The sequence below is a fragment of the Mauremys reevesii genome, linkage group 2 (genome assembly GCF_016161935.1).
Source record: "Mauremys reevesii isolate NIE-2019 linkage group 2, ASM1616193v1, whole genome shotgun sequence".
NCBI classification, from domain to species: domain Eukaryota; kingdom Metazoa; phylum Chordata; order Testudines; family Geoemydidae; genus Mauremys; species Mauremys reevesii.
The window spans coordinates 127,096,502-127,113,065 of NC_052624.1; the positions used below are offsets into that span (position 1 = coordinate 127,096,502).

Genomic DNA, 16,564 nt, shown 5'->3' on the forward strand with positions numbered 1-16,564 from the left:
TCCTTGTGTAGATGTACCCTCAGAAGAAAACAAAACAAAAAAACAGAACCGATGCTAGAGGAGGTGGATGTTTTAACAAAATAAGAAGAGTTGTATTTTTGTTTTGTTTTAAAACTATAGGAATTTTCCCTCTGACTTAGGTCACCTGCCATCTGTAGTAATTAGGGTCAATCTTGCTTAACTTTGTTTCCTTTATGTTCAGTGATGTGTAATTACTTGTGCAAATAGTAAAGCCAATGTACAATCTAGCCTGGCTGGAAGATTTTTCCCCACTGAACTCATCCAGTGTTCTCCAAGTCAAGCTGAGCTACCTCTATCTCACACATCATCTCCAGCAACACAGACTCTGCCAAACAAATGAGGCCCTCAGTGCCACCTGTGTAACTCTATTCGCTTGCAATGAGTGGTCTCTATCAGAGAAAATAAGGTTGATTTGACAGTGTAAGGTAGTCGGGGATTCAAGTTTCATCTTTAAGAATAATTCTTCATTTTATCTGGAAAAGGAGCTTTATAACAAACAGCACTGGATTGATGACCATGCAATGAATTTTTCATACTTTCAAATAAATTATTTTACTCTATGATCAATGGGCCATAGTGCTCTTTACTGGAGTCACTGAACATTAAAACCACTAATATTACAGCTCAGAAATCTAAAATGGTGAAAAATATAAATAAGAATAATATAAATATGAATGAAGTGCACTGATTTTCTTTCACATTTAGAATGCCTGGTAAACAGAAAATTTGCATACTTAAAATCACATTATTAAAAAAATCAATACAAGTTTAAATATATATGCAATTTTGAGAATACTTTTCTTTAGGGTATTTAAATTTGTTTCATAAGTACTAAGCCTTTCAATTCACACTAGAGGCAAAATTCTACCCTGCTTTACATATTTTGGAAACTCCAATAATTCCAGCATTGCAGAGTGTAAGACAGTACATAATTTGACACTGTGCAACTGAATTTATTGTACCACTGAGAAAAGCCCCGATCAGTAACAACTTGAATGTCTAGCAACGTTTAGTAACCCCACATACAATGATGTATTTACCCATTTATAAGCATATCTCTGTCAACTCTAAAAGGAAAAGTGCAATACCCAGGAAACTCAGCGTGAACGGTTTTGCAAGCATTTTCCGTTATTATTCAGCCGCAGTAAATATTAACACAAAATAATAAATTCTGTTGCCCTTTCTCATTCTTTGTACATCAATCCATCCAGGAACTGGAGAGCCTCACATTCAGAAGCTAACATCATCCTATGAGGAGTTACTTTGAAAGTAGAGTGGTTCTCCCATTCAAAAAATATACACTTCACAGTACCTAAAGGTGCTGTAGACCAGTCTGTATTCTATTATTGTTATATTGTATCACCAGTTGAGCCTGTAGGTATGAGGAAAAATTTTCTTGTGCAGATATTCGACTATCTCTCTGCTGTTATCTAAAGTCTCGAACTCAAAAAATGGAATCTGGAAGTTAAAGAGAGAAATGGTTGTGAGAAATGGCTTTAAATGAACAACTACAGTCAATATTCTTTAAGATTAACTTTCATAAAATGAAATTTTCCTTAATGAATAATTTCATGTCATAAATGATGTTAAGCTTTTAAAAATGCAAATTAAGCTTCCAATCTTGCAATTGATTCTATGCAAGTGGACCCTATAGGGACTGCCTGAGTGTGACATTCATTGCAGGATCAGGGCCTAAGTCAGTTACTATTAGAACTAGGTGACTATAAAAAGTTGGGTGCACTGAACTAGCTGATTATAACAAATTCTGTATTTGCAAAATTTAAAAAAGGATTTTACTTCAATCCACAGGGGAAAAAAGTCTTTCAGCAAAAAGTAGCTATGAACAACAAAAAATAACGAAAATGATCTAGTTGTAGGGATTCTAGGAACAGAAGAGAGGCTTTATAGGTATTCTTTACCAAGAAACCCTTCACCTTTTAAAAAAAAAATGCAGTTAAGGTCTTTTGAAAATAAAAAAAAATGAGACATTTAGGTACAAACCCTAGTCTCACTGAACTCAGTGACAAAACTTCCACTGAAGTCAATGGGACCAGGATTTGAATCTTAAACAGTCATAGGAGCTGAGTGCTCTTGAAATTTGCAACCGGCAAGCAGAAAGAATGAACTAATAATAAAAAAGAAAAGGAAGACAAGCAGAAGAGACCAAGAAAGGAAAGAAGTCACACAGCCAGGGCAAGTCCACAACCAGCATGGGAAGTGATTGCAGCAGTAGCTTTAAGCTTTATTATAAATTAGCCTTCAATTTTTTTCTAGCTAGAGAAGCACCAGCTGATAGCTTCAGCCTTTACCTGCACAACTTCATAACCAAGTAATTGCAAATGTCTTTGTTTAATAGCTTCTTTGCCTAGAAGACTGTGATTGTTGCTGCAAAACCTCTTTGGACCATCAATACACAGGGCTATTCTAAAAATCAAACACAAAAGTGCATTTAAAAACAATGTTATCAATTAGACCTACTCTGTGGGCCCCAGGGAAAGGGGCAAGGGATATTGCCTCTTCCCCACACCCTTTTAGAGCACATGGTCCCTCAGGGGGTCAGAGCAGAGGGGATGATACCAGGGTAGAGTGATTTAAATCAAGGCAATTTAAATAATTTGAGTTTTTGTTATCATTTATTTAAATCAGGTTGAAACTTTCTAAAATTAATTTGAAAAAATGTTATACAGCAATTTTAGATTAAAATATATAATGAATCAAATTACCTAAATTGTTTATTTGCAATGCCACTATTGGTGGGGTATCTTATTTGAATACTGAAAACAAGACTCTGATCCTGCAAATACTTAAGCAGGTAGCTTTACTTAAATGAACGTTACTTAAAGTTAAGCATGTTTATAAGGTTTGCAGCATCAGGGGCAAAAACTGTATTTTGATTAAAAATGTCTCTCAATGGCATAAAACATTTGTCATTCCAAAACAAAATTTGCCTCATCTTTCACAATGTGCATTTTTCAATAAATACTTTCAATTAATTAAAGTTATTGTGAACATAGGCCAAACTTTTCAAAAGTAAGAGGCTATGTTTAAGCTCCTAACCCCACATTTTGACAACTATAGGTGGGATTTTCATGACTTAGGAGCACAAATCCCACGGATATCAAACTGCAAATTGTAGTGGAGGAGTACAGCCTTGTCAAAGCATCTCAACTTTCTTGACTTATGAAAGTCCAATTGCAAATACATAGTATAAGTTCCTTGCTTATCAATTTAGTTCAGGGGTGGCCAACCTGTGGCTCCGAAGCCACATGTGGCTCTTCAGAAGTTCATATGTGGCTCCTTGTATAGAACCAATTCCAGGGCTGGAACTACAGGCGCCAACTTTCCAATGTGCCGGGGGGGTGCTCACTACTCAGCCACAGGCTCTGCCCCCCTCCCCAGAGCCTGCAGTACCCTCACTCCTCCCCACACCCTTCCAGAGCCTTCTGTATGCCACGAAACAGCTGATTGGGAAGTGCGGGGAGGGAGGGGAAGGCGCTGATTGGCAGGGCTGCTGGTAGGTGGGAGGCACTGGGAGCAGGGGGGGGGAAGTTGATGTGGGGCTGCTGACATATTACTGTGGCTCTCTGGCAATGTACACTAGTAAATTCTGGGTCCTTCTCAGGCTCAGATTGGCCAATTCTGATTTAGTCTCTGAGGTTGCGCTGGTCTCACATGAAGTATGTTCTGAATCAGAGATTATTAGGGTTGGAAGGGACCTCAGGAGATCATCTAGTCCAACCCCCTGCTCAAAGCAGGACCAATCCTCAAATGGTTCCCTCAAGGATTGAACTCACAACCCTGGGTTTAGCAGGCCAATGCTCAAACCACATGTTAATGAGGCCCTGGACTTAACTTTTTCAGCACACAGATGACATTTTAAAGGTTAAATTAATTAGTAGAAAAAAATCTGTTTTGTAAAATTTCAGATTTTACATAATTAGGAAACTAAAGAAACAAGTACCAAACATCCACTTTAGCAACTTAAAAGTATTAAATGAAAAGAAAATAAATAATTAATAAGTAAAATAATTTGATTTAATTTTTATTTATTAGAAAATTAGTGTTATCCACTCTGGCTCTTACATAGTGAAGAGTGAGTTTCTCATCTGTCCCTCATAACCACTCACAATCTTGGGTCTATATGTGATATATTGCAAGTCAAAGTTTTAAGATACCCAGAGTACAAATCTGGCTCCATTGCAATCAATGGCAAACCTCCCACTGACTTCAACTGGGCCAGAATTTCACCCTGAATATTGCCATTTTTGTCAATGTTAATATAATCTCACAGTCTGATAGTCTTTGCCTCTAATGTTTGCAGTTCTCTTACCTCCTGTGCACCTCCTCATATCGGGTGGCAGGTAATACGAAGCCTTCTTCATCTAATTTAATCTCAACATCTGCATTGGGGAAGGGATGAGTGGGAAAGAAAAACAAATCCTTTCATACAATATGCACTGCTTATTGTAATTTCCATCTATTTCTTATTAATACTTTTCCCTGAATGACAGACACTCCCCAAGAACGAACGTAACTTTCTATTGCAAATTACATCTATCCATGTGCAGGTCTAAAAAGGAGTTAAGAAGAAAGAGGTGGTTAATGATTAAAGAATAAACAAGGCAGACAACATGTGAAAACATTTCTAAAAAAGACATATGTAAATTATGCAACCGCTGGTTATGTATAATCTGGGCAACCAGCAATTACCACGGACAACAACCTAGACCTTCCGTTTGCCAAGATTTTAATCAAGGAATGATTGTTTGGCCTCATGCATACTTGAAGTGGAGAATTTTCTGACATTCAAGAAAAGATAGTGGCATATCTTCATTTTTCCATAGCTGTATTGCCTACAATGTGAGTGTATAACACTAGTAGCTTCCTTTCTATATCTCCTTTTAACTACCCCACCAATATCTCAGTAAAATATCCTTTCCACCCGAAAGTTTAAAATGAGTGGACTCCTGCTAAATAAGATTTGTGTGTGCATGTGCAAATCTGAGGTTACCTTTCCCTGCCTGACAAGACATTTTGGAGATGGTTTAAAAACAAAAAACAATTTTTTTTTTAAACAGAACAAAAATTCTCTATTTTTCAGTGTTTTCTCTTTCTGCACTGTGCCATGAGTCAGTTAAGAACTTTGAATTTCAAACAATGATATTTTGATAAATACTGCTTTTTTAAAAGCTTTATTTATAGCCTTAATTTTGTCTGATTTTTTTTTTTTGGTCTCAGAGATCAAAATATATATTTAACATAAATAAGAATATATTAAACTGCACATTTTCTGTCTTTCATAGAAAGAGTTGGGTGGTAACTTATAACTGCTGGCCATCACACCTGTTCACAGCCTTCAAAGAAAATGCTTGGCTTGCTGTGAATATCACAGTGTAGGCAGAGAAATGTGCAGCCTGAAAAAATCCTAGACAGGAAGGAAGGAGACATGGGTCTCTAATCCAGAGAGGTGATGGCAGAGGAGCTGGGAGACTAGAATGGGTACCTTTGGGGGACCATGGAGATGGAATACAGGTGCAGTTGCTCTAAACCGTGACAACAGGGTGCAAAGTTATGCTGCTATAATACCTTGAGACTGGTAGGCCAAGTGCAAGCTCATGCAAAGGTCCCAGGCCTCACTGAACACTTGCAAATGGATAGCTAGAAACTAATCTTGCTTACCTGTGTGTTAGCATTATCAAAATAGACATTAGATGGTAAGTTGATAAGAATGTGTTTAGACTTTATAAAATGCTTGTAATATGTTGCATGTATTGATCTCACTTATAACCTCTATAGCCCATGGTATAAAGTTATACTGAAGCGTTTGCATTGCAAACCTCTGTAATTTTATAACTCGCCAAATAGGACACGCAGCATTGATTAAGATAAAGTGCTTGTCCATGGCCACTGAAGGCAAATTAAGCATTGTGTAGCATCAAAGGACAAAGACTTTACTGACTGCATTCCTAATTTCCTTCAGGAAGGAGAGACCTATGCATGAACTCATCCCAACAGTTTGGACTCTGTAGTGGAGGGGATACAAATCCCTGACAAGGAGAAACTGAATCTCTCTTTCATGCTGTTTAGACTGAGAGGCAAATATTCCTAAACATGAGCAAAGAGCAAACACTACCATGCTACTTGGTAGGGGTTAGCCCTGAAAGATGCTTTGAATTGACCGATTACTACAACTCTGTCAACTTTTGAATCAGAGACTGAAACTCACTTGTGTATATGCTTTCTTGCTTTAACCTGTAAATAACTCTGATTTCTTTTTCCTAGTTAATAAACCTTTAGTTAGTTTATTCTAGGATTGGCTACCAACATTGTTTTTGGTGTGAGATCTAAGGAACATACTGATCTGGGGTAAGTGGTTGGTCGCTTGGAACTGGGAGCAACCTGCAATATTTGTGATTTATGTGTAAGTGACCACTTAACACATGGTCCTGCTTGCCTGGGTGGCAAGATAGACTGGAGTGTCTAAGGGGACTGTCTGTGACTCCATTAGCAAACTATGGTTGTACTTTGGGAATTCACATTTGTTATTGGGTTGGTGATATCTAACTACAGATCATACCACCAATTTGGGGTGTCTGCCCTTCATTTTGACATTCTGCCCTGAAATTGGCACTTTCAGTCTTGAGCCACTCCAGACAGTGTGACAATAATCATAGAATTAGAGAAGTGTAAGTCTGGAAGGTCCAGTCCCCCCTACCTTAAAAAATGGCAACATCACTCACCTAATGTATAGCAATATGGTGTCAACACATGAGAAGCAAAATACATTCTTGTTCCTAGCAAATCAACTAGTCCAGTCTTCACCCTGTTGTAGAAGTGAACATCCACAGAGGACTCCAGCGAACGGCCTGGTACGAGAAAGGACTTTACTCGATACTTTGGAAGGAGTTTAGGACCCTATCAAAAGAGCAAAGAAAAGAAAACACTCATAAAATTTCACTTAGCAAGAAAAAAAGTAAAATCTAAGCCTCTATCTGCTCTGCACTTGCAGTTACTTCAGTAGCACACAGAAACATTTCCTACATATGCAGGTAATAAAGAAACTAAAAAATAATGAGGCAGGTAAGCTATTTTTTTTTAAATAACTAGTAAGTGTATTACTGTAACAAAGTATACATAATGTGCTTCAGTATCTTGTTGAATCAGGACCCTAATAGGACCCTAACAAACAGGAAATACTACACCAAACTAAAACAGAAACACTCCAAGCAAGACTCTTATTATATGTCCAAATATATATTCACCCACCATCAGCTTCAAGTGTGGCCTGGGGTAGTCCACACCACAGGCTGCAAGGAGACAAGCCTGAAGGTTTCAATTTCCCAGTGGAGCTGCTTGGGGAAGCACAGGAGCTTGTGTTACCTTCTATATCCTCTCATACCAAAAAGAAAAAAACAAAGGGAAACATCTTCTATGCATGGCTCAGTGCAATGGGTGAGTTCATTCCCAATGGATGTCGTTTGAGATCCCTGCTGTCTGAGTCATGGTAACTATGCCTGCCAGATGTGCTTGGTTTCCAGTCCTCCTGACCTCCTGTCAGTTACAGGTGGGTCCCAGAATTATGTAGCTCCAACACTAACATCAGCTCTGTCCTGTCCCTTCAGAACCAGGCACAGGAAACAAGGAGAAAAAGACAGCACTACTGTTAGACTCTTACAGTCGGGCCAGACAACACTTTACTTTCCTATGGAAAGTAAAGAAATTAGGCAAGAGTGATTTGCCAGCATTTTACATAGCGAGAAATTGAGAGAAGAGAAGAGAGCATCCCATGACTCAGATGTTCCTCCCATTAGACAAAAAATGCTAGCTCTTCCACTGGGCTTTCACATTTCTGTGGGATAGGAAAAATAAAGACTCCGTCTTTCTCATCATGAAGATTCCTAGCTCTTAATGTCCTCCTAAAGCAGAATTTCATTTATGGTCTGAAGAGCTTGTCACTTCCTCATCCCCAACTCCTACAACTTCAGGTTTTATAACATATCTCAGGCTAAGGGAAGCAGTCCCCTTATCACAGTGCTCCCTTTCTCACCAGCCTTTGTAAATTATATTGAATTTATATGGGTTAAAGTGTGAGGAGCAGGACAGCTGTTTATTATGTAGTGGTTGTGAGAAAAACCATAAGGACCTGACCCTGTGAAATGCTGTATACCCTCAACCCCCAGGGGTGTGGATATCACTCAGCACCTTGCAGCATCAGGCTATTAAAAGGGTAGACCAAACCTTTCCTCCAAAAAGTTTGTTTTGATGAATCAGCATTTTCCTGCCAATACATGTTCTGTCAGACAAATTGCCAGCCAGAGTAGGTTAAGTTTCTTCTACACATTTTTGAAATCCTTGCCAATAATCCTTCCCTCTGCAACCAGACAGGATTCCAGTGTATGCCTTCACACTGGGATTTTTTGTAATGGCTGCCTACGGTGCATTGTAATTGGTTGTGCAGAGAACAGAAAAATAAAGTAGGACAATTTTATTGCCTCACAATTTTAACCATGAAAAGAGACCTACAGATGCTCCCCGACTTACACAAGCATTACACAATCCGTAACTTGAATTTTGCGTAAGTCAGAAACGTATACCCGACCATTACACCAGAAAAACCAACAAAAAAACCCAAACTAATTCTAGCTTACGGAACTTTTTCTGTAAGTGCGGATTTGCATAAGTTGAGTTTGCGTAACCTGAGGGGCATCTGTCTATATCAGAGGTCTTGAAACTGTGGGGCGCAGAGGAACATTTGTGGAGGGTGCAACAGGGCCTGGGCCAGCCCCCACAGGGGGCAGGGAGGGAGTGCCACCAGCCCCGATCCCAGTTCTCCTCCAGCCTTGTCCCCAGCTCCCGGCCCCTGACTGTGCCTCTGCCCCTGTACTGGCCCCAGCCTTGGCCCAGGGCCTCAGCTCTGTTCCTGCCCCCCCTTGCCTTGTCTGCGTCACCTCTCTCCCGGAGCCAGGGTCCCACTCCTGGCCCGGGGGGCGAGGGAGGGGCAGACGGGGACAAGGGGGGGGCATGACCCTGACAAGTTTAGGGACCATCAGTCTATATTATGTTGCTTCAGAAGGAACAATTATGCAACGATTACTACATGGACTAAAAAAATTCCCAAACAATATTTCAACTTATATCCACTACCTCATAGAAGGGACACTCCAAGGTAACTGTTAAAAAGAGCTGGGTCAGCTGTGAGAGGACAAATCTGTCCAAACCTGGTGTTTGAGCTGAAACAAAAAGATTCAGACATTCAGTACAGAGATGTGTTCAACAAGAATTCTCATGCAAGTCATTGTACAAAGGGGAGCTGCTTTTAAATAAACATGCACAAAAGCTGCTTTATCCTAAATCATTAACAGAACATGCAAATAAACTTAAAAATTACATATAAAAATCAAATATTTGAAAATCATATATCCCACTTATAGCTGTATTTTTAAAGTCTGAAGAAAAATAACTATCTGGCAAGATCTGAATTCAGGGTTCTTCATGTTATCTTGCAAGATATCATGACATCAGAGGGGCAGCAAGTTCTAGTGGATTAAGCATGGGAAAGGAAGCCTCTGCCACCCGCCCCCTCAATGTGTAATTCAGTTTCCCGATTTCTAAGCTGAGGATAATATTTACTAATTTCTGATGATCAACTGGTTAATGTTTATGAAACACTTAAAATATGAAGGCGCTAAGTATTATTATTTAATCAGAAACAGCTAAAGCAGGGAAGGAGCCTATCTTCCTGCTCTCCTTTAGACATTTCTGTCTCCAAACTTTGTACAGGTACCTTCAACTTCCTAGTCCCCTCTTCTTCAGTTAGCTCCAACAGCTGATTGTGGAGTTTGAGATATATAGGTGGCAAGGAGGTGGTATGAGAGAAGCTAATACACAGAGTAACAGAGATACAGATGAACTTAGGGTCCTTACCCTGCAGCTGTTGAATAAAATAGGGGTTAAATATTTTTGCCAGAAAGTTTACTGGATAGCGCTCAATAAGGGTGCATGAGTGGAGCAGATTCAGCAGGGTGTGAGGCTGAAACTGAGTAAAGCGAGCATTTAGTATCCTTTCAAGTTTTCTGAAGACAGAGGGAGCACTTGGTGGTAGGTAATTGAGTGTCCCAAATGGAACAATATACTCAGCAATCTGTCTGGTGGTGTATTTGTCGGCATTATAAGCAAAACTTTCTGCCACGGCATCAAAGATGGGCTTAGAACGGATCCGCTTTCTGCAGCAGTACTGCATGACTCTGCTGACTGCTTCAGGGTGCATGGTGAAGGAGGATTTGGGAACAAGCCTTTCCAGTGCTTCTGTGAAGAATTGGTCAGCGTGTCCAAAATGTATGAAAGCTCCCAGCACATTTACTAGTTCATCATCTGTGAATTGAGGGACATGCCTCACTGAATACTTACACAGTCTTATTACTAAAGGGATTGCCTGAGTTTGGTCAAGAATAACCAGTGCCTTCAGTATTCTGCTTATCAATTTAGGACTCAGTTGGGGAGCTAAGGTTAAAGTGATGTTGTTCATGTGGTTTAATAAGTCTTGGTATTGTCCTTCTTCTGTAATACTCATCTGCAGCATTCCATAAACCATTGCTATTTCCCCAGAGGTCCATTCTTTAAGCTTTTTTCCTTGTACTTGGTTCACAATTTGTTCCAGCATTGTACAACCTGGGCCTTCCAAATCAAGCAAGCTTTCTCCAAGAATACACAGGTTTCTAATGGTTAATTGTCCCTTATCAAGCCGTTTCTGGCTCTCTGATACCAAACGTACAATCAGAGTACTCCAGGGATCTACACGCAACTTTATCAAAGCCTGCAAAGCAGTCACGAGACCAGTGTCTGACAGCTTTTGTGATTCATGTTCAAACTGAAAGCATAATGACCTGAAGACTTCATTCTCCAATATGGCTTCAGGATTCTTCAATCCACTGTCATCCACTTCAAATTCACAGATCCTCTGTAAAGCTGCTGCTGCCATGGTGTCTGATATAACTTCTAAAGAACTCAGAAATTTAAAAATCTCATTGGATGAATTCAAGCTGTTCAGCTCCATGAAAATTTTTTGTTCATCTATCCATTTGCCATCAGATTTAGAACTGTTCCCAGCATCTCTGTGAAGATGTACAGTTCCCATAATGGAGTTAGGCTGGTTCCAGAATTCTGCATGGTAGTTTCTACAAAACACATACCGAAACCTAACCCTTGAAAGTACTGTGCCAAAGACCGAGGAACCACAGCACCATGACCTTAGCCGTCTGCCTTGATCACTAAGGTGGTTCAAGGTTTTTCTTAGCGTTCCCAGGGATCTGCATGTGCGTACACTAGAAGAATAAAACTGGAAACTTTGTAAGTTAATCAAAGCCATACCCAAGCAAAGTGTTCTTCTGGAAGTTGCCTACAGGAGGGAAAAAAAAGAAAGGACATTTTATAGAAAAATGACTGTTTCACAGGAATGTAGAAATTACCTTATCAGATTAGACCACTGGCCCATCTAGTCCAGATGCTTCAGAGGAAGTGGAAGAAATTCTACAGAGGACATTGAACAACCTGCTTATATGATTTCTTCCTTGCTCCCTTAATAGTCTGTTTCCCAAAGACTCCCCCACCCCATCACACCAAGTAATTTTTCTTTGTTTTTTCTGCCAACTTGATTACTTTGTACATTTGACTGCAGAACATGTGGTCAGTTAGATTCCAATCCTCTGGTTAGAACTGCTCAAGCACATGCCTATACCCAGGCAGTTGCAGCATCAGGGCCTTAGTTACCTGTACATACAGCAACAGAAATAAAATAAAATAATAAAAAAAGACAATCTCATCCCATTCCTGCATCACATTTACTTCACTTTAAGTATATGAGTTATTAGATTGACTTCAATGCTTATAGAGGAGCATGTGTGTAAACATCTGCAGGATCATGGCTTCTCAATTAGAGGTCCTAAGAATTGGCATGGGAACTCAGGAGTAAGTGTAGTGCTGTAACTGAAACTACCTTTAAAACTTGTTAAAGTTGACTTGATTTCAAGTTCACAGTGTTAATTTAAAAGAGTAATTCTTAAACTATGCAAGAGTCCTATTATCGACAAGTATATTTTTTGACCTGCACATTGATAAATTATGTATTTAACATAAGAGTGGCCATACTGGGTCAGACCAAAGATCCATCTAGCCAAGTATTCTGTCTTCTGACAGTGGCCAAAACCAGGTGCCCCAGAGAGAACGAATAGAATAGGTAATCATCAAGTGATTCATCCCCTGTCGCCCATTCCCAGCTTCTGACAGAGGTTAGGGACACCATCCCTGCCCATCCTGGCTGATAGGTACCTCAATGGCTATCCTCCATGAACTTCGCTAGTTCTAGTTCTTTTTTAGAACTGTGTTACAGTCTTGGCCTTCACAACACCTTCTGGCAAAGAATTCCACAGACTGACTATGCGTTGTGTGAAGAAATACTTCCTTTTGTTTGTTTTAAACCTGCTATAAACTTCATTTTTTGACACCTAGGTTGTGTGTTATGAGGAGTAAATAGCACTTCCTTATTTACTTTCTCCACACCAGTCATGATTTTATGGACCTCAATCATATCCCCTGTTAGTCGTTACTTTTCCAAGCTGAAAATTCCCATTCTTCTCTCTCCTCATATGGAAGCTGTTCCATACCCCTAATCATTTTTGTTGCCCTTTTCTGAACCTTTTCCAATTCCAATAGATCTTTTTTGAGACGGGGTGACCACATCTGCATGCAGTATTCAAGATGTGGATGTACCACGGATATAAATCCAGAGGGACAATATGATCTTTTCTGTCTTATCTATCCCTTTCTTAATGATTCACAACATTTTGTTAGCTTTTTTGACTGCCGCTACACGCTGAGTGGATGTTTTCAGAGGACTATCCACAATGACTCCAAGATCTCTTTCCTGAGTAGTAACAGCTAATTTAGATCCCATCATTTTCTATGTATAGTTGGGATTATGTTTTCCAATGTGCATTATTTTGCATTTGTCAACAATTAATTTCATCTGCCATTTTGTTGCCCAGTCACCCAGTTTTGAGAGATGCTTTTGTAGCTCTTTGCAGTGTGCCTGGGACTTGCCTATCTTGAGTAGTTTTGTATCATCTGCAAATTTTGCCACTTCACGGTTTACCCCTTTTTCCAAATCATTAATGAATATCTTGAATAGGACTGGTCCCAGTACAGATCTCTGAGGGATACTGCTATTTACCTCTCTCCAGTGGCCTAATGGCTACGGCATTGGCCTCCCCAACCCAGGATTGTGGGTTTGAGTCCCATCTAAGGTAAACATATTTTTTACAGGGGGAGGGATAGCTCAGTGGTTTGAGCATTAGCCTTCTAAATCCAGGGTTGTGAATTCAATCCTTGAGGGGGGACCATTTAGGGATCAGGGCAAAAATCTGTTTGGGGATTGGTCCTGCTTTAAGCAACAGGTTTGAGTAGATGACCTCCCGAGGTCCCTTCCAAATGATATTCTCCGATTCTGAAAACTAACCATTTATTCCTACCCTTTGTTTCCTGTCTTTTAACCAGTTCCTGATCCATGAGAGGACCTTCCCTCATTAAGAGTCTTTGGTGAGGGACCTTGTCAAAGGCTTTCTAAGTACACTATGTCCACTGGATCCTCCTTGTCAGGGCCAGCTCCAGTCATCAGCAAAGGAAGCACATCTCAAGGGGCAGCACTCTGGTGATTCCTGGGGCAGCACATTTCAAGCAGCTTTTTGTTTGTTTGTTTTGTTTCAGCACTCCAGCCAGCTGTTTTTTGTTTTTTTTTGTTTTTTGCACTTCGGCAGCTTGGTGTAGCAAAAAAGCTAGAGCCGGCTCCACCCCTTGTCCATGTGTTTGTTGACCCCCTCAAAGAATTCTAGATTTAGTGAGGCATGATTTCCTTTTACAAAAACCATGTTGACTCTTCCCCAACAAATTATGTTCATCTATGTGTCTAACAATTTTGTACTATAGTTTCAACCAGTTTGCCCAGTACTAAAGTCAGGCTTACCAGCCTGTAATTGCTGCGATCACCTCTGGAGCCCTTTTTAAAAATTGGCATCACATTAGCTATCCTCCAGTCCAGGAGTCAGCAACCTCTGGCACGCGGCACTCCAGGGTAAGCACCCTGGCAGTTCTGAAGGAATTCAAACGTGAAATTGCAGAACTACTAATTGTAGTCAGTTTGTTTACCTGCCGCATCCACAGGTTGGGCTGATCGCGGCTCCCACTGGCCACGGTTCGCTGCTCCAGGCCAATGGGGGCGGCAGGAAGCCACGGCCAGCACATCCCTCGGCCTGCACCGCTTTCCACAGGCCCCATTGGCCTAGAGCGGCGAACCGCACCCAGTCAGAGCCACCTGCGGACATGGTAGGTAAACAAACTGGCCCCGCCCGCCAGGGTGCTTACTCTGGTAAGCCATGTGTCAGAGGTTGCCGACCCCTGCTCCAGTCATTTGGTACAGAAGATGATTTAAATGATAGGTTACAGACTACAATTAGTAGTTCTGCAATTTCACGTTTGAATTCCTTCAGAACTATCGGGTGAATACCATCTGGTCCTGGTGACTTATTACTGTTTAGTTTATCAATTTGTTCCAAAACCTTCTATAATGACATCTCAATCTGGGACACTTTCATCAGATTTGTCACTTAAAAAGAAAGGCTCAGGTTTGGGAATCTCCCTTACATCCCCAGCAAAGAATTCATGTAGTTTCTCCGCAATGATTTTATCGTCCCTTAGTGCTCCTTTAGCATCTCAATTGTACAGTGGCCCAACTGGTTGTTTAGCAGGCTTCCTGCTTCTGATGTACTTACTTTTTTTTGGGGGGGTTATTACTTTTTGAGTCTTTGGCTAGCTGTTCCAATTTCTTTTTGGTCTTCCTAATTATATTTTTACACTTCATTTGCCAGTTTATGCTCCTTTCTATTTTCCTCACTAAGATTTAACTTCCACTTTTTAAAGGATGCCTTTTTGCCTCTTACTTCCGTCCATATTCAACCAAATTAATGTGTATAGTTACACTGCCTCTGCTTTGAGTTAACAAACTAGCACTTAATTGAAAGGAAGTTTCAGAGAAGTATTTTTATTGCCCTCCTGCAAAGTTAGTAAGGAATCTACTTGGCATGCACATTTACTAAAAAGAAAGAATAGTATGTCATTCACATTTCCCCAAACTTCTGCCTATTTGTCTGCCTGTCAATCTGTCCTTAGAGTGAGAGTTCCTTGGAAAAAGGACCATTCCTTTTTTTCCTGTTTGGAAAGCACCTCGCCCTATAGCAGGTACTACTATAAAAACACAAAAATAATACTAATATATTACTCTGTGTGAAACTTCAAGCAGGTCTTTGAATCAGTCCCCTTTCCTCCTATTTTATAACATTAGACTTAACATCTTTGAAAGACAGTCTAACTGTTCATAATGAAAAAAAAAGTTACAAGGCCTCAGCAAAGGTGTACTCATTTACAACAGTAAAGAATCTGGCCCTCTCAGTCCCAGGGTACAGATATCTCTCCCATAAAGGACATGTTACAGCTATGTCTAAAGGTACACTTTTCTGCACCTAGAGTAACACTCTAGCGGTGCATGATAATCTAATGAAGGACACAAAAACCCATATCCACAACTATACACATTCCTATATTTGTTTACACTTGTGCAATGAGGGTGCAAAATGCTCTCATTCTGATTTGGTACCATTTTACATTCCCTTTGGACAGGGGTAAATGACTACAAAAGGAGAACGGCAACAGTTAATCAGGATTGGTACCAGATCTACTCCCATGGAATTCTACAGAACTACTCCCAGGAGGAAGTACTAGGTCTGGCAGCGTTTGCAGGATAGAAGCTATTTGCTAGCTCGTGTTTAGCATGTGAGACGCTTGGCTATGAGCCACAGAGGACCAGTCTCCATTGCTAAATAAGCAGAAGAGTCAGGCGGCTACTAGATCTTGTTGGGTTTAGGTTTTAGGGCCCAAAGCCTTGTTAGACACGAATTATTCTTTCTGAGAGATGGTTTTAACCACTCGAGCTCTCTCTGAAGAGCCAGTGGCGGTTTCCATCAGAGCAGGTTGGGCTTTAGCATCACGTCGGGTGCCGGCCCCCAGGCGCCCCGGGGATGGCGCATTCCCAGCGCTCAGAGGGGGAAAGGCCCAACCCCCGGCGGGGGGGGCCGCCTCCCCGCCCCGCTCCCCATTGCGGGCTCGCTGCTGCTGCTGCGCTCCGCCGAGCACGGGCCCGGCTCTGTACCTGGGTGACAGCCCGGGCCGGGCTCCGAGCGGCGACCCCAGCGACGCGCGCGAGCGGTGCCTCTTCCTCGATAAGACCCCGCCCCCTTCCGCCGGGCGTTCAGCTCTTGCTTGGGCCAACCACGGACTAACCCCGAGTGACCGCCCCGCCCGCGTCTCCGCCGGGAAGGGGGCGGGGCCGCGCCTGACTCAACTCCGGGCAACGCGCCAGTTGGCCCGTGGGGGTCTCTTCCGCGCGGTGGTTGTGAGGGCGGCGCGACGGCCTCGGGGAGAGCGGGCAGCGCGGAGCTGG

The 16,564-nt window shown here is 41.3% G+C and overlaps 2 protein-coding genes across 8 annotated transcripts in view; one reads left to right on the forward strand and one right to left on the reverse strand.

Annotated features, from left to right (window-relative positions):
* Nucleotides 1–586: 586 nt before the first annotated feature.
* FASTKD3 (FAST kinase domains 3) lies at nucleotides 587–16,397 on the reverse strand. Of its 5 annotated transcripts, XM_039523241.1 has the most exons (8): nucleotides 16,274–16,381; nucleotides 11,677–11,787; nucleotides 9,946–11,416; nucleotides 9,166–9,251; nucleotides 6,762–6,936; nucleotides 4,352–4,421; nucleotides 2,331–2,445; nucleotides 587–1,479 (listed from the first exon to the last, which is right to left on the reverse strand). In XM_039523241.1, exons 2-8 carry the CDS (start codon nucleotides 11,698–11,700, stop codon nucleotides 1,381–1,383), a joined length of 2,040 nt encoding a protein of 679 aa, XP_039379175.1. In that variant the 5' UTR covers nucleotides 11,701–11,787; nucleotides 16,274–16,381; the 3' UTR covers nucleotides 587–1,380. The 5 variants fall into 5 exon arrangements, with proteins under 5 accessions (XP_039379175.1, XP_039379176.1, XP_039379177.1 ...); XM_039523242.1 differs by lacking the exon at nucleotides 11,677–11,787 and having other exon boundaries at nucleotides 16,274–16,397; XM_039523243.1 differs by lacking the exon at nucleotides 2,331–2,445 and having other exon boundaries at nucleotides 16,274–16,377.
* The window catches only part of MTRR (5-methyltetrahydrofolate-homocysteine methyltransferase reductase), a 132,144-nt gene continuing 131,960 nt past the window's right edge, over nucleotides 16,381–16,564 (forward strand). For all 3 annotated transcript variants that reach the window (XM_039523234.1, XM_039523237.1, XM_039523239.1), the window contains exon 1: nucleotides 16,381–16,563. The gene's annotated coding sequence lies outside the window, so the exon portion shown is untranslated. The remainder of the gene's footprint in view (nucleotide 16,564) is intronic.